General features: G+C 42.1%; 1 protein-coding gene across 1 annotated transcript in view; it reads right to left on the reverse strand.

Annotated features, from left to right (window-relative positions):
- The window catches only part of eif4bb (eukaryotic translation initiation factor 4Bb), a 67,374-nt gene that overhangs the window by 17,585 nt on the left and 31,433 nt on the right, over positions 1-18,356 (reverse strand). Inside the window, exons 4-9 of the mRNA XM_060920206.1 lie at positions 16,300-16,416; positions 16,131-16,185; positions 15,470-15,610; positions 15,231-15,389; positions 14,864-14,983; positions 14,491-14,737 (exon numbers count right to left, since the gene is read on the reverse strand). Of these exons, the coding sequence (XP_060776189.1) occupies positions 14,491-14,737; positions 14,864-14,983; positions 15,231-15,389; positions 15,470-15,610; positions 16,131-16,185; positions 16,300-16,416 (839 nt within the window). The remainder of the gene's footprint in view (positions 1-14,490; positions 14,738-14,863; positions 14,984-15,230; positions 15,390-15,469; positions 15,611-16,130; positions 16,186-16,299; positions 16,417-18,356) is intronic.

Raw genomic sequence — 18,356 nt, forward strand, 5'->3', positions numbered from 1 at the left:
TTTCATCATGGCACACCTTCAGCTTGTTCAGTGTGCCGAGTGCAGGATGTTTAGTCATTCTGCCTCCGTCACTAGTGACAGCTTTATTTGTGAAAAGTGCAGATGAGTTTAGCTCTCTGACAGAGAAGACTGCAGTCCTAGAAATGCGTGTCCAGGCTTTAGAGAAGGCCAGTGAGAATGAGAACTGTGTGGTTTCTGAAGGAGAAAGTCTGGATGCCCGAGGTGGAGTTAGCAATCCCCCAACTCCGGCATTAGAGCCCTTACAGCGGGGCAAACGGGTGATGACTTGGCGGCATAAGCGTAGAGCCAAAGCACCGCTGAGGCTCGCCCACGGGAGCACCACTCCTCTCCGCTTCACATTTCAAACAGGTTTGCTCTCCTCAGTGATGCACCCACTGAGAAACCTGAAAGAGCTCTGGTTATAGAGGACTCGATCACATGGCATGTGAAATTAGCTCAGCCTTTAGGAGCACCAGCAGCTTTAGTCAGGTGTATACCGGGAGCCAGGGTGCCGGACATAGCAGGTAATATTAGGGTCCGAGGCAAACACAGGTTCTCAAAGATAGTTATCCATGCAGGAGCTAATGATATACCGGTACGCCTTCGTCAGTCTGAGGTTACGAAGAGTAACTTTGTAGAGGTGTTTAAATTAGCGAAGGCGATGTCCGATGCTGTAGTATGCTCTGGCCCCATCCCAATGCGGCGTGGCGATGTAGCTTACAGCAGGTTATGGTCTCTGAACTGCTGGTTGTCCAGGTGGTGCTCTGAAAACAGTGTGGGCTTTATAGATAATTGGGTTAATTTTGAGGGCACTGCTGGCCTGTTAGGGCGGGACGGTATCCATCCCACTCGGGAAGGTGCTGCTCTCGTTTCCTGCAGCATAGGTCATAGTCTCAGAACAGGTCTAGTTAATTTCTGACAATCCAGAGCCAAGGCCAGGGAGCAGATGAACAGGCTAAACCGACTGTCTGCTAGCTGCACAGAGTCGCCACTCAGGGCCCACTACATCGAGACTGTGTCTGTTCCCCGAGCTCAACAAAAAAGTAGAAATATTCAGAGAGTTTGTTCCAGTAACCTAATCAATATAAAATTAGATCAGACTGACTGTACAGCTGCTGCCAACACCTTTGATCTAAAGGTGGGGCTATTAAATATTAGATCTCTTACATCTAAAGCGCTAATGGTTAATGAACTCATTACTGATCAGGAGTTTAATGTACTGTGTTTAATTGAAACATGGATTAAACCAAATAAATATATAGCATTAAATGAAGCGAGTCCTCCTGGATACAGTTATATACACCAGCCTCGTCTAACTGGCAGAGGAGGAGGCGTCGCGGTTATTTATAACGATTATCTAGGCGTAACACAAAAACCTGGTTATAAATTTAATACATTTGAAGTTCTTCATACTCATATAATGCATGTAGCCTCGAAAAATAAGTCTACCCAGTTAATTCCATTACTTATTATTTACAGGCCCCCGGGGCCATATTCTGAGTTTCTTTTTGAATTTGCAGATTTTATCTCAGATCTGGTTATTTCCTGAGACAAAGCTTTAGTTGTCTGAGATTTTAATATTCACTTCGATAACCCAGAAGACCCTTTGAAAACAGCGTTTGTGTCCATTTTAGATTCAGTAGGGATTAATCAGAATGTCATAGGACCGACCCATAATGGTGGTCACACCCTTGATCTAATACTAACATTTGGGTTAAACATAGAAAATATAGTCACACTTCCACAGTCTGAAGTTCTCTCAGATCATTATCTCATCTCATTCAAAATATGTCTGAGTAATAATATATGCACCCCACCACGCTACTGTATTAAACGTACATTCACATCAACTACTGCACAGAGCTTTATAAATGATCTCCCAGAGTAATCAGCTTTGATTGGGTCACTGTCAGCCCCTGCAGAACTTGATCAGGCAACTGAATGCTTAGAGTCAACGTTCCGCTATACTTTAGATAATGTAGCTCCTCTAAAAAGGAAAATGATCAGAGAGAAAAAATTAGCACCCTGGTATAATGATGACACTTGCACTTTAACCCTTTGATGCAAAACATGGGTCAAAAGTGACCCGGCTGAGTTTTTGTCTTCTATATCTTTGCAATAAATTAATTCCATCATTCAGTATTCAAGGTATTCCTCTATTAACTTGTTTTTGATCATCATACATCCTTATTTTATTTTTTCCTTTCTTACTTTTTGAATAAAAACCCTTTTTGTATCACTACCCTTCTAATGCACAACATGGGTCAAAAACGACCTGCATTCATTTTCCAGGTTATTTCATGTACGGCTGAGTGTTTCTATGATCTACTTTTGAAATAAATCCATTTTGTCATTTACTTTTCCAAATATGCAGTAAATATCTTGTTTTTGTTGAGCACAAATCATCATTTTTATTTTTCCTTTCTTAAGTTATGAACAAGCACAGCTTTTGTAATTCTACATCAAGTTTACACACATGGGTCAGAACCGACCCGCATGCATTTACTCCAGCGTTTGGTGGGAACTGTGAATTGTGCTTGTGTCAGACATTTCACAGCTCAGCACAGCGCCCTTTGCCCATCTCATACATGCAAGTAATGTTTTTCAATTGTTCTAACATTACCTTAGAAAAAAATTGATGATGTTTAGGTTCCCTTGAGAGTGAGTAGATTACTTGTCAGAAAGTTACAGTAATTACTATTAGCTACCGAGCTGTCGACATATTCTACTTTAGTTAGCTAATTTTATTGTAGTTGGCTTAGCTAACTACATAGTTAATAAATAAATAACTGGCCCCATTCACTGCTAAAGTAATTACTTGAAACAAATTATTATTATTATTATTATTATTATAGTATTAAGACATTTAATTTTAAATCACACTTGGATGACCCATGTGTAGTAATATAAAAAGTATTTTTGTTCATAAAGTAGGAAAGAAAAAAATTAAATTAATGATTTGTGGTAATTAAAAACAATATATTTAAAGAATACTTGGAATATTCAATCATAAAATAAATTGATTTCAAAAGATAGAGCAAAGAAAAACTCAGTCAGCATGAAATAACCTGGAAAATGAATGCGGGTCATTTTTGACCCATGTTGTGCATTAGAAGGGGTGTGCATATGTTTTGCATCAAAGGGTTAAAACAGACCACTTGAAAATTGGAACATAAATGGCGTCAAACAAAATTGGTAGTGTTCAAATTAGCGTGGAAGGAGAGCTTCCTGAAGTGTAGAAAAGCTCCTAGTGCTGCTAGATCAACATATCTCTCCTCCCTAATAGAAGATAACAAAAATAATCCTAGATTCCTATTTAATACTGTAGCAAAATTAACCAGGAATAAGTCCACTATAGAGATCTTGCATGTGACGTCACAGCCGATCCAGATTGCAACAGACGCCATCTTGTCGGTCAAACGCCATATTTCTGCCTTCTACTTCATTCTGGTTCTACTTCTGCTTCTACCTTTTCTTCTGGAAAACCCTACTATATACAATTCTACTACAACGGCTACAAGCTCTCCCTACCTGTGCACGTTTATGTTTTTTGTGTGTATTTTTGCGTGTTGTTCGTCTGTACCGGACTTCAATATCCACTACAACCGTATGGACTTACTGGACATTGGTTTCTAGCAGAAAATGACGGTTTGTAGCGATTTCCATCGCATGCACAACGTTCCGGACGAGATAGCGAGACCAGCGGGGTCTCCATGGATTGTTATCGGGTCTGGCAGGCGAAGGAGGCGGCGTCGGGAGAGGAAGCAAAAGCGAGGCTGCAGAGCCGGCCTGTTGACTAAGCTCAGAAAACAGCCACTCAAACCTCCACTGCCAAGCCTCTACCTCTCCAACGCCAGATCCATGGTAAACAAGACGGACGATTTGGAATTACAGCTGGAATTACCTTATTCTATTCTCTAATCGGCTGGTCAGTGCTATACTAGATACTACTGATGTATATAGTATCAATACTTAAGTGACTTACCCGTCCAATGAGGATAGTTATTTTCTTGTTTACAAGATGCCACATCTGAGTCACTGACAAATCCTGAATTTCTGTAAAGATAACTGTCCAGAGATTTATAAGCACGCAGTGCTTCACCACTGAACAGCGAGGGAAAGTTAATGAGGTAATTATACACATCTGGGTATTCCACCTCTGGCAGTTCCATATCCACCGACACGGTCGTGAAAACTACGTCCGGTAATCGATAAGGGTCACTAATCTGTAGGTCGTTTATTTTAGACATATATCTAGTTATCTGTTCATTAGAAAAATGAGCCGTGTAGTCCGTCGGTTGAAATTTATCCATTTTGTACACGAGTGCAGCAGTATTCAGCGGTGTTTTTTACCAACCAGATGGCAGCTGTGTACTTTCCAGTCACGTGACTGCAAGATCTCTACAGACACCTGCAGTATGTAGTAGCAACGATTTCATGAATTTTTTTAATATTAAAATTGAGAATATCTGACAAAAAATTCAAACTACAAATTTAAGGTCAGACAATGCAAATGACCCTGTAGTTAACAATAGAACTGTATCAGATCAGCAATTAGAATGTTTTACTCCCCTTAGAGAAACTGAATTACTTTCATTAATCTCGGCATCAAAAGACTCAACTTGTGTACTAGATCCCTTACCTACACGTCTATCCAAACAGATAATACCTGAAGTAACTGAACCGCTTCTAAAAATAATAAATTCTTCTCTTAGGATCGGCTATGTACCCAAATCCTTTAAACTAGCAGTTATCAAACCCCTGATTAAAAAACCTGACCTTGATCCCTGTCAGCTGTCCAATTATCGGCCAATATCAAACCTCCCCTTTATCTCCAAGATCCTTGAAAAAGCTGTGGCACAGCAGTTATGCTCATATTTACATAGGAATAACATCCATGAAATGTATCAGTCAGGATTTAGACCTCATCATAGCACAGAGACAGCTCTGGTTAAAGTAGTAAACGACCTACTGTTGGCATCTGATCAGGGCTGTGTCTCGCTGCTTGTGTTGCTTGACCTTAGTGCAGCATTTGATACCATTGATCATTCCATTCTTCTGGATAGACTAGAAAATGTTGTGGGAGTTAAGGGAATGGCCCTCTCCTGGCTCAGGTCTTATTTAACTGATCGCTATCAGTATGTTGATGTAAATGGTGATTTTTCTAGACGTACTGAGGTAAAGTTTGGTGTTCCACAAGGTTCTGTCTTGGGTCCACTGCTTTTTTCTTTATATATGTTCCCTCTGGGTGATATTATTCGTAAGCATGGTATTAGTTTCCACTGTTATGCTGATGACACACAGTTGTATGTTTCTGCAAAACCTGATGAGAGACACCAGGGGGCGTATTACAGAAAAAATCCTAACCGCTCGTCCTAACTTAAGATAGGAACTCAAAGATAGGAAAAATCCTAATTTCCTATTACAGAAACAATTCCCAAGTTGCTGGCCGTTTCCTATCTTATCTTTGGCCTCCTATCATATCTTAAGTTAGGAAATCCTAACTGTTCTGTCAGTGATTTTTTTTTTCGATTGGTCGTGTCTGTTTCTGCCACTTCGAATGTGCATGAGTAATTACTTTGTAACGACCTAAACCGTTATAGGTCTAAAGACCTAGGTGGGGTTTACATTAGACCGTATCAGCGGATCATCAGATTAACGTTTTTAAAACGATTCGTGTGCACACGGCAACGCCAATACACGATTCGCGTGCACACAGCAACGCCAATACACGGATACGCTCGGCTCCGCAGGCATCCTGTGCTCCAAATCACTCCGCCCTGAACAGCGAGTGCCCTCTGGAGGGTGCGCACTCCGGCCCTGCGCAGCTCACAGAGCGCGCGAGTGAAGCGCACGAGCAGTGATTCGGGACTGAGCCGCTGTGTGTGTGATCCCAGTGCATATCAGGCATGCGCAAGTCACTTACCACTTGCAAGTGGAAGGATGGCAAGCCTAAAGACAATCATAACTACACAATGGGCAGTATTTGCATCAGTATTTGCAGTATTTTCATACTTTTATACTCTTTAATGAAAGGTGATACAAGGCGGAAGTCCGCGCCGTTTTTCAGCAGTCGTGTCACATGACCAACGCCAGCGAATCAGGAAGGTGGATGTCACAGTGACGTTGTCCAATGATGACGCCAGCTAGAGCTCAGCACAGCGTATCCGCGTATTCTGAATGTTTACACAGCACCGGACCAGACACGATCTGGATTGAATACGTGGACCCTGACGGATTCCCGTTTCCAGGCGTTTTAATGTAAACGGACAGTGCATCCGCGAAGAAAACGAGACAGATACGGTCTAATGTAAACTTGGCCCTAGAAAGTCTTCAGAAAAGCTGACAAAAATGACAGAAAAGAAGCGGAGGGCATTTAATTTTGCGCACGACGAGCTGGAGGCTTTAGTTGTGGCGGTGGACGAGAAGAAGTCCAATTACCCCTGGCATCCCACTCTGCCTTAAAAACTCCTCCTTAATCCGCTGCAGCTCTTCTCCACATGGAAACTGTATGTAGTTAGGTGTAAGACTGCAGATGGCCTTAGTGACTTCCATGAGATTCCTTGAAATACATGGCTGTGACACCGAAGACAGGCTTGCAACCTCAGTCTGGAGGTCACCCTTGGCAAAAAAACGCAGAGCATTTGTTACCTGCATCACCATAGGCAAGGCTCTGTGTCTCCTTGTGGGTCTTTCCAGGGCTGGACGCAACTCCTCCACCAAATTCAAAATTAAATGTCTTGGCAGGCGATAAAAAGACATCAAAACACGATCCGAAAAATTCAACATGTCATTATGTGGTCTCAGTAGCCTTTCAACCATTAAATTTCTTTTCTCTTCATCCTCATACAGACCTACTAGCAGTGCTGCTGCCATTTTTTCAGTTACTGACAGTTGAAAATTCGAATTTTAGGACAGAGTGTATAGCCTTGTAACTTGGGCATCCTTACTTAAGATATTCCTAACTTAGGATGGTTCTGTAATGGCTAAATTCCTATCTTAAGATAAGATAGGATTTCTTCCTAAGTTAAGTTAGGAAACCTCCTCCTGTAATACCAAAACTCCTAAATGCCTTCCTAACTTAAGATAAGATAGGATTTTACACTTAGGAAGTTTCTGTAATGTGGCCCCAGCTTAATAGAATTGAGGAATGTGTGAAGGACATTAGACACTGGATGCTTATTAACTTCCTTCTGCTTAACTCTGACAAGACTGAAGTACTTGTACTCAGACCACATGCAGCTAGAAGTAAGTTTTCTGATTCCACAGTAACTCTGGATGGCCTTTCTGTTTCTTCACGTGCAGCAGTAAATAACTTTGGAGTGATTATTGACCCCAGTCTTTCATTCGAAACTCACATTGATAACATTACATAACATAACATTTATCAATCATTTGAATTTTAATTCAGATGATTGATAAATTCTTGGTAGGCTTTCATAATGAAACTGGGTAAACTAATAAGGCATGTGGACGGAGGGAGATTGAGACAGAGAGATCATGTGACTGGGCAGTAAATGTTCATTCTCACGCCCTGGACACTACTCCTGTGAGGAACAGGGTAGTATTCTTCATTTGCAAATGACATCATAGCTAATTTTGCATGAGGCTTTGAACCAGAAGTGGGCTATGTTGGAGGATACACACACGTGCAGCAGTAAAAGACCTGAGTGATTACTGACCCCAGTCTTTCATTCAAAACTCACATTGATAACATTACCCGGACAGCTTTCTTTCATCTCAGAAATATTGCCAAGATAAGAAATTTAATGTCGCTACATGACGCGGAAAAACTAGTTCATGCTTTCGTTCCCTCCAGGTTGGATTATTGTAATGCCTTACTGTCTGGATGTTCCAATAAGTGCATAAACAAGCTCCAGTTAGTTCAAAATGCAGCAGCAAGAGTCCTTACTAGAACTAGAAAATATGTTTTGGTAAACTGGGATGTATGGATGCTGTCAGTCCCCACTCGCTTGCTCACTCGAGTTTGTTGACGGTGTAGTGGCTGCTGCTTTATGTCCCGGGGCCCCTCATGCCTGTGTTACCTTCTGGCTCTCCCCTTTTAGTTATGCTGTCATAGTTAGTTGCCGGAGTCCCTGCTTGTACTCGGCGCAAAATGTATACTGTTCCTACTTATTCAGGTGACATTGGGCATACCTAACAACCTGCGTTTTCTCCTCCCGCCCCCCGGTCCCTCTGAGGATCGAGACTCTGAACCTCTTCTGCTCTTCGGACCTGCCTGATCCATCCTGGTGCCCTGTGTCCGGTTGGAGTCTCATCACATCGCTCCTGTGGAGGACGGCCCCATGTGGACAGTTGAAAGTCACACCTGGAGGACGCTCTGGACTCTTACAGTAATGCTTTTATGGCTGAGGACTACAGTTGATTTGCTGACTTTGGGACGGCTGTTGTCGTGAATGGTTTTGCGCTCGGGTTTCTGTCGGTGGGGGGTTTATAGCATCAACGAAGCTGACTTTGTTAGGACTGTTAATGTTATAGTCATGCTGTATGTTATCTGTTGTTGCCCAAATGAGGATGGGTTCCCTTTTGAGTCTGGTTCCTCTCGAGGTTTCTTCCTCATGTCGTCTGAGGGAGTTTTTCCTTGCCACCGTCGCCACAGGCTTGCTCATTGGGGATAGATTAGGGACAAAATTAGCTCATGTTTTAAGTCGTTCAAATTCTGTAAAGCTGCTTTGCGACAATGTTTACTATTAAAAGTGCTATACAAATAAACTTGACTTGTCATCAATTTCAAGAAATATTAGCAGTATTTTCAGTCATATGACTTTTTTTGCATTCAGCACAAGTTCAGCTACAATAATCTCTGTAGTCTGTATGTCATGATTATACTTAAATGATGTTGTAAAAAGCAGGTCTAGGGGGCGTCGTGGCTCAGGTGGATAAGGTGCCATACCATAAATCCGGGGACCCGGGTTCGATTCCGACCCGAGGTCATTTCCTGATCCCGCCCCGTCTCTCTCTCCCACTCATTTCCTGTCCTGTCTCTACACTGTCCTATCCAATAAAGGTGAAAAAAGCCCCCCAAAAATCTTTAAAAAAAAAAAAGCAGGTTAAGAACTGTGTTGGAATGTGTATTATTAAAACAAACAAAACAAAAAAACAAACAAACATGACCTTACCAGGGCTTTACATTAACTTTTTTGCTCACTGGCCACTGTGGCTAGTGGTTTTCCTGAGTCACTAGCCATTCAGCCTTTTCACTAGCCACAATTTTATTGCCAGGAAATCGCAGTTTTTTCTTCACCATGATGCGTTAAAAGTTCGGAAGATCTAGATTTAATTATGAACGGCAGCGTATAATGTATCTCTACAGTAGCACTCAAGTATTCAGTGCTGTTAAGGTCGCTCCCTATATGAAAACATGCAACCAGTTCAGACAAAAATATAAAGAGAGTATTCTGTTTATTGAACTCAAATTCAAGCCCCTTACAATATGAAATATCGTATAATATGAAAAATAACATTCAGCACAACTGAACTGATTCTAATATTAAAAGTCCAATTCAAAACATTTATCACTGAAAAAATTTGATGTTTTGATATGCAAGTATTATGTGTATTATCAAGTATTATGTATAGTCTATTAATTGTGTGTGTGTGTGTGTGTGTGTGTGTGTGTGTGTGTGTGCGCGCGCGCGCGTGTGTGAGCATGTGTAGAGAGAGACATTAAATGTCCTCATTACATTCATCATCAGATGAGTCTGAATGGTCCATGAAAAATGGTCTTCGTGACCTGAGGCTTCCAGCAGGCCATAAGTTGATAGCTGGGGCGAGATCAACTTCTTTCCAATCGCGTGAACATTTCTAAACAGCAGCTCCATCCTCTCCAGCTCAGCCGACTTCATGACAGCCAGGGACTGAAAGCAATGCTGTCCTGTAGTGAACCAGCCGTCTTCGCCTGTTTTGATGTTATAGTACCGATGTGTACATTTGACTTTTCGTGGTCTTTTATAGTTTCGAGTTTAAAATTACTGGTGCCTGTCTTTGCCAGATTTTCTACAGTCTTCGCAGTACAGGGTATTTTCGGTTTTGCTATGAACTAGCCAATCTCACCCGAACTTCCATTTGTCACTGAACTGTCTTATCTTCCTATTAGTGTCTTGTTCATCTCCATGGCTGTAGCCAGCTCTGAGGCCCCTGGGGTCCGGACCTCAGTCATTTTTAAGAGCTGAAAATATATTTGTACGCTAAATATTCAACTGGATAAAAAAATAAATAAAGAATAACATTAAAACGTCTCCATAAAAAGTGCATTGTTAATTATGTTAAACGCTGATTCTGTCTTGTGTGTCTGTTTGGTGCGCGCGGCTCTGAGACCAAGAACACAAAAGCGAATGAGCGCGCGACTCAGGTGAGGAACGCAGTGCAGGAGACACAGGGTTTCCATGGGAACCATCAGCGCACTTCCATCAAGCTGTTCAATTTACATTTTTGAAGCAGCGCAATTGCAGCCTACCTTGCAGACGTGCAGCTTGTGAACAGGCAAGGCAGGCAACTGCTTGGGGCCCCCTGGCCCAGGGCCCCCCCGAGAGTCAGGGCCCGAGGGCTTATTTATTTTGTTTTTTATTGTTCTTTACCATTGTATTTTCACATTTGGAATTTAAAAAAACTTTGGTTTCATACATTTTTCGTTGGTGTCAGATTATTTATAACATATTGGTGATGAACACTGGTCAGAAGGGACCCCTGGAAATTTTTGCTTGGGGCCACAACAGACTCTAGAATCGCCTCTGCTACCTTGTTTGTGATTTTAAAAATAAATCATTCGATAAGCCAAAGCAATAGAGTGGAAAGTTTCAACTTATGTTTTCCTTGGATAACTTTGCCTAAAACATGGTGGTGTGTACTGATTTTTTTTCCCAGAATTTTTTTTTTTGTGTAGTTGTAATGGATGCCAGATTGTTATAGGCTACATGGTTGGGTAACTTTTGTCCTCATTGCTTGGGCCAGATCAAAGCATTAAACAAGCTTAAATTATTCTTACTCTTGCCACATGATTTTTTTTTTTTTCAAAACTGATGATATTCAGTTCAAACACCATTAAAAGTAATTTCAGGAATAGATCTCGTGTGGTGTGTAATTCACCCTCTCATTTAAACATGTCGAAAATTTTTTCGGCACGCGCTTTGCGCATCACGGACCTTGGTGATTTTAAAATGCTGCTCCGGCCCTGCGCATCTCTGCCCCTTTTTCCCTGAGCAGCAGGGTTTGAAACTCCAGCTATACGCCGCCACTTGTCAGTCGTCAGCAACTTTGTTGCTTCGTTCATTAACCGCAGGTTACCGCATCACTGATTTTATCTGAGACGTTAACGAACGTTCTAAACAATTCTAACATGTTGTCAGAATGTTTATGCAGGTGCTCATGGGAGTTGTAGGTGCGTAATATTACATTGCAATGCGTTTATTATATCAGATGCCTTCAGTGAAAACTACAATTAAAATATATTGTCATACCACAGAATAAACCACCCGCCAAAGAGACTAGCGAGACTAAAGTCATTACCCGCCAAAGCCCAATTTTACCCACATTTGGCGGGTGGGCGGGTGCTAACGTAAGGCCCTGGACCTTACCCACTGTGTCGAACTATTTTGGTCACTTGACCAAAGTTTAGCAGGGGATAATGAGAAGAGTGAAAACCCCTCCCACTGCCATCTCTTAATCCCATCAGATTAACTCTTAATCCCATCAGGTGACGTCCCAATGGGTAAGGTCGTGTTTTTTTCCACACATTCCAACACTGTTCTAAAACTGCTTTTTACAGCACCTTCATTTATCTGCTATTTGACTTTATTTTGGGATTTGACTCGATTCAGTGAGTCTTGAAATTAACTCTTGTACGATTTTACTCAGTTCAGAGCCACAATCAACTCTGTTACACACTTACTCTGTAATTTTGCTCCCACTCCAAATTTTACTCTCTAAACTCAAAACAGAGCAAAATTAACTATTTTTGAGAAAAATACTTTTAACTCCGGAAAAATTGTGGAGTCATTTTTCCTGTGTCTGCACAACACCGCGCACATTAACCGATACCAGGGGCGATTTCTCAGAGACAACAAGGAAAGCCGAGCTTCCCCTAAAATTCTCTCCCCAAACTGTGGCGTCTACGACGTTGAATTCTCATTAAAACAATAACTTGCATAACATATGCCCAAGATTGTATTTATGTTCATAACTATCCTGTAACTTATTTGAGTGATGTCTGACGAACTTGCAGTTCGCTACGAGAATCACCTTTGCTGCCAGGCTGTAACCTTTCTTATTTCAATGGGCTCTATGGACTGGCAGCAGTGTTGTCAGATTGGGCGGTTTTAAGTGCATTTTGGCAGGTTTTGAATATATTTTGGGATGGAAAACGTCAGCAGTATCTGGCAACACTGACTGGCAGCCGGGTATCCGTTGCAGTCTACGAGACGGCTCTGAACAGCCAATTTCGGCTAGTTGTTATTGGTTAAAATCAACAAAATCGTCACTTCCAGGGAAGCCGGGCTTCTCTGGGACTAAATGAGACAGTGGGAGGGACAAGAAGCCGGGCTGATAAAGGATTATTGGAGGTAGTGTTTGAAAGACATGAGGAGGGCGGTACTTCGGCAAGGAACACGGAAGTATGATCAGTCAGTCCCTAGTGGATGTCGAGAAAGTGTAGTCGTGTGCCAAAGTGCTGTCCGAATTTCTTTTCATATAAACGTTTCTTCTCATTGATGTCTCTGTACATTACTCTGTAAATAAATGTAAATATTACTCATTGTGCTCCGTTAACTTTCATCCATTCTATCAGTTTAATCATTCGTGAATTCACTCGTTTATTTCATTTGTAGTTCAATCTGGTTGTAGGCTAGCTTGAGCCTTATTGGGATCTGCAGTGCTAGCTGCTAACAGAAATTGGTGAAGTCTCTGGAAAGCACAACCAGCTGGTATGACAGGGTCACAGACCATTTTCTGGAAAAGGAGCGGAGGGCAGAATTTGTGTATAAATAGTGTTCATGTTCATGAATCTGAAGTGTGTATATTGTTCAGTAATGTTAAGAGAATGGTGGGCTCTGTGTTATAGGTTATACCTGGGTATGATATTCAAGGTTGTGTGTGTTGCATAGCCTACCTGGTTATGAATTTCCAGACTGTGTTGCAGAAGATGTTCAAGGATGTGTCGCACAGCTGGGTGTTGTGTTAAAGACTCTGTGTTGCATATCAGGGTATGATGTTCAAGGCTCTTCGTTGAATAGCCAGTGATTTTTGGATGTTTGATATTTTTGATTAAGGATATGAGGCACTAGCCTGGCAAGCCAGACTATAACATGAAATGTACAAGCAAAAATACTTTCTGCCACTAGGTAGGGTTGTCTAGTTCACTGTGCTAATGGGGCACACTTTTCTATGCTTTGATATCCGGCCTACAGGTTTTACGATGAATGCGTAAAATGGGCTTCCCCTGTTTTAAAAACCAGCAGCCGCCACTGACCGATACGCTCATCAGGAATATTTACTTACTCAAGTTGATCTTTGGCTGGGTCGAGTCAGTTTATTAAAAAAATAAAATAAATCAATAAGAAAAAGGGGGGGGGGGGCACCACTCATCATCAGTGTCGCTGTTCTCAAGACCGAACCGAATCGCTGTCCTGAATCATCCGAAGCGCATAAAATCCGCGTGCCATCTCGCAGCAAGTTTTCCCTCCAAATAGCCTGAACTATGGCTGACAGATTTTGTCCTGTTTGCGGTGGGCGTTCCCACCACGAAAGAGAAACCAATCGAAACCGAAAGAATGAAAGTAATTATCATGCAGTTACCATGGGAACAGTGTTTTATGAATGTGTAAGTGTTCGCTCAGCGCTCCGACTCCGGTGTGACTGAGGAAGGTGACAAGTTTTATGTTTCATCTGATTTAGGTCATTTAAAAATTATAATATTATTTGGCACTGGGCACAGAGGAAAGTGTAAGGCATAAAGTTTGTCAATATGTTTATCATGCTTGTATTATGATAAACTCACAAAGATATTTACCCCAATACATGACCTACTCATTCTAAACCTGTTGAATTTTGCTGGTGAAGCTCTTGACCCCAAAGGGTTAAGTGTAAATTATTAGGAAGAGAATTTACACAACTAAAATTTGAGACAAAATGTATAAAACATCAGCTTTCTGTTTAGCAATTTTGCGTAATAGTGAAAAACGCTGGACAGACGGGACATGCCCATGACTGACAATCAGCACTCATTTGACGCCCACAAGAGACAAACTACAAGCGCCTCAAGTCACTCGTCACGTGTTACTGTGAATGTAGGGTAACAGATAACTACAGCATAATTAATTCTACATTTATCTGATCTTTTTTTTTAATTAAAAGTTGAATTTAAAATTCATGACAGGACAGTGTTCTACCAGATTTCCCCCCCTCCCCAATCTTCTCCCTCAGTCTATATTGTTTATTCTGACGCTTTATGGTTAACTCCATGTTCCTTGTCCTCACCGGTCTCGAGGTCGTCTCTCTGAAGGTCTGGGCATGTCCTCCTCCAGCTGTCTCTGCAGTCGCTCCTGCTCCTTCTTCAGACGCTCCTCCACTTCCCTCTCCTTGGACGCCGTGTCCACAGGTTTTGCGGCTCCAAATATGGAGGCAGACCGGGTCGGGTTGGCCTGAATAGCCGAGCCCCCGCTCTGTTCCTCCTCTTTCGGGACACTGCGGGGTTTCAGGTTCAGTTTGGGTCTCTGAGGAGGAGCTGGAGGAAAAAAAAAAAAAGTTAAGGCAGGATTTAAAATGATCATATATGAGCGTTTTTACTGGTTTGGCTTTTATTTGTATATTATAAATAAAAAAATTATCTCTCTCTCTGACAGTGCTGTACCTCTCTCTTCACGTCTGTCATAGCGGTCATCTCCGTAGCGATCTCCGTCTCGCCGGTCATCGTAATCGCGCCTGTAGCCGCTGCCGAATGCCCGGCGTCCTCCACCACGGGAGTCATAACCTGCAGGTCACACAACTACACACTTACCCAAAGCTCATACAGAGACAATTAAAGATGTCTCGAACAAACAAACAAACAAACAAACAAACAAACAAACAAACAAACAAACAAACAAACAAACAAACAAACAAACAAACAAACAAACAAACAAACAAACAAACAAACAAACAAACAAACAAACAAACAAACAAACGATGAATATTTGTCTAATGTGCTATTAATGTGCTCAAACTGCTGAACCGCTAACCTCCACGATCGTAGTCCCTGCCCCCTCGGTCGTCATAGCGATCCCTGCGATCCCAGTCATCATAGCGATCCCGGTCGTCGTAGCGATCACGACCGCCGTAGCGATCATCACGCCGCGGCCCATCCCTGTATCGATCAGACTCGTACCGGTCACGTGACCCTGGGACAGAAAGGAGGCCCTGAAATTATAAAGGCATAAATGTACAGAGTGAAATTACAGGTGTGTGGTTAGTAACACACTCTCTCCGTAGCCGTCGTCTCTGCGCGGTCCGTCATCCTGCTCCACACTGGGACGAGCCCTCCAATCAGAATCTGTCTTATCAGGTCCGCTGTCACTGCCACGCCCACGATCACGCCCTGACATCGAACCGCCATCTCGCTCTGTGGAGGAAACACCGTAACATCATCAGAGACACACAAACACACATGGTTAAAAAACAATGTTGGAGAAAATTTTGTATTTAACATCACACTTTCAATCACTGAACCGTTTCCTGATCACTTTCACACTTCATTTAATTTTCATAACTGGAAGTTTTCAAATACATTTATTATTACATAATAAATAAATAAGCTGTATTTACAGCTTCAGAATTTCTTCAAAGCTCAAATAATATCTATATATTAATAATCTATTACATAATCAGTTTATCTCTAACACACAAAAATAAAGGAGTTTCTTCAAACTGCTTTGTAAAGACTTCTGTATTTTCAGATAATAAAGAGCTCCATGGCTGAAATTATTTCCTTTAAATCAGTTTTAAAGATATTTCTCTTATTAAATACTCAAACTGCCGGAGAAATCTGAAATATTTTCCTATAAAGCAGACAGTGATGATGAACTGGACCACAATCACAGCCTGCTGGAATTTCTCTGTTTATCTCCAACACGTTCACTTACCTTTGTCATTGGACTGATCTGCGATATCTACTCGAATACGTCTGTTCCCCAGGTTCTACACACACACACACACACACACACACACACACACACACACAAAAACAGTGAATGTGAAGCACTACGTGGTGGTGGTGATTGTAACAGTGACCCGTGTAGAGTGGAACTCTACCTCCTCGTTGAGGGTGAGCGCACGGAGGAGCGAGTCGACGTCATCAAACTCAGCGTAGCCGAAGCCTTTCAATCTCTCAGGGTTACTGGGTTCACGCGGCAACCGGACAGCGCTGATCTGAGAACGAACACACACCAAATTCATACACGTATTCTCTCACGTTTGTGTAACTTAAAGATGTAACAGAAAAGTTTAAACATCACAGATTAAACTTAAAATTTAACAGCTAAGGAGAACAAAGGGTGAGGTCAATGAGCAACCTCACAGAGCAACTTGAAAAGCGCAACCTCACAGAGCGCAACCTCAAAAATGCAACCTCACTGAGCGCAACCTCAAAAATGCAACCTCACTGAGCGCAACCTCACAGAGCATCTTTAAAAATGCAACCTCACAGAACACAACCTCACAGAGAAACTTTAAAAATGCAACCTCACAGAGCGCAACCTCAAAAATGCAACCTCACAGAGCGCAACCTCAAAAATGTAACCTCAAAATGCAACCTCACAGAGCATCTTTAAAAATGCAACCTCACAGAACACAGCCTCACAGAGAAACTTTAAGAATGCAACCTCAGAGTGCAACCTCACAGAGCACAACCTTGCAGTAACTTCAAAGCATAACTTTAAAAACGGAACCTCATAGTGCAACATCACAGCATAACTTTAAAAGCAGATACGCAGAGCCATGGCCTCACTTTCGTTTATAAACGCCTTGAGACCTCAAGAATGGCACAGGAATAGTTTTAAGCATTAACGATAAATCTAATATAGTAATTTTTTACAATTAAAGTGATTCATATAGGTAGCGGTCTGAGTGAATGACCTTGACATCTGTGACGTCACCGCAGGAAGTCTATCGGTCTCATCGCCATTTCCGCTAGACTAAAACACAGCTGACTGCAACTCCGATCCTCCATTCTGAGCTAATTTATCGCCATGCCATGGAGATGTGTTGCTGGCCGGTGCAGGAACACAACAGAAGGTGGATTTACGTTGCATTCACGGCCCAAGAATGTTCAAACTGCAAAGATTTGGACGCATTTTGCAAGAAGTTCACGGGCACATTGGGCGCCTACGAAGTGGTCTCTCCTCTGCTCTGCACGTTTTACTGAAGACTCGTACGAGACCTCTGATCTGTTGAGGAGCGTTGGCTATAAGCCTGGATTGAAAGAGGGTGCAGTACCAACAATTAAAGTAAAAGAAAACTACAAGAAAAGCAAAGTACTTTTGTTTTTTTTTTTTAAAAGGAAAGTGAGTTCAGTTGCACCAGTCCTCCCGGAGTGAGCCGAGGGTTGCTGCTAAAACCCGGGACGGAATGGGATGGGACATATCACTCGGGCAGTGACCTCCCTGCAGTTGGTGCTAAAAACGGTGACGTCCCGTTCCGTCCTGGGTTTTAGTTTTAGTGAGGCCAGCAGTAATGGCGGAATACACAGTATGAAGAAAAGTGAATGAGTGGAGCAGCCGTCTGATTTCTAAACTGGATATTGCTGCCATCTTGCCCTTACGTGGAAGAAGTGAATGACCGGAGAACTGAACGAACAACTGAAAGTCAGATTGTTTCAAAAACAATTGGCCACAAGATCAGCGTTTGAGAAGCGAGAACACAGACGGGTAAGCTCTGACTCTCACTTGGATAAACAAAAACGTTTACCTGCATTTAGATTAATCCATGTAACCTGTATTGTGTGTTTAAGTTACCGGTATAAGATTATTTAATTTGCTTCAGAATGTGATCGTCTCAGTTCATCTCATTATTTAATGAGCCTTTTACGTTTTATCAGTGAAGATGCATGCATGTGTATGTACATTGCATAAGTTATAACACCCATCCTGTTTTAATGAGAGTCAACCCACAATCAGTGAAGTCAAATCAGTCTTAGTTGAGCGAGTCGGTAACGCTATTTCTTACTTTCACCATAATTTTTTATTTATATGACTTTGGTCTATAGCTGTCAAAGGCCTTAAAACCGGTTCCCGCTGTGACGTCACACACTCGGGGCTGGCTGGCTCAGCGGGGCAACGCCAATGACAACTTTGCGGTCGATTTTAACTCTC

Source organism: Neoarius graeffei, chromosome 4, assembly GCF_027579695.1.
Source record: "Neoarius graeffei isolate fNeoGra1 chromosome 4, fNeoGra1.pri, whole genome shotgun sequence".
Taxonomy (NCBI): Eukaryota; Metazoa; Chordata; class Actinopteri; order Siluriformes; family Ariidae; genus Neoarius; species Neoarius graeffei.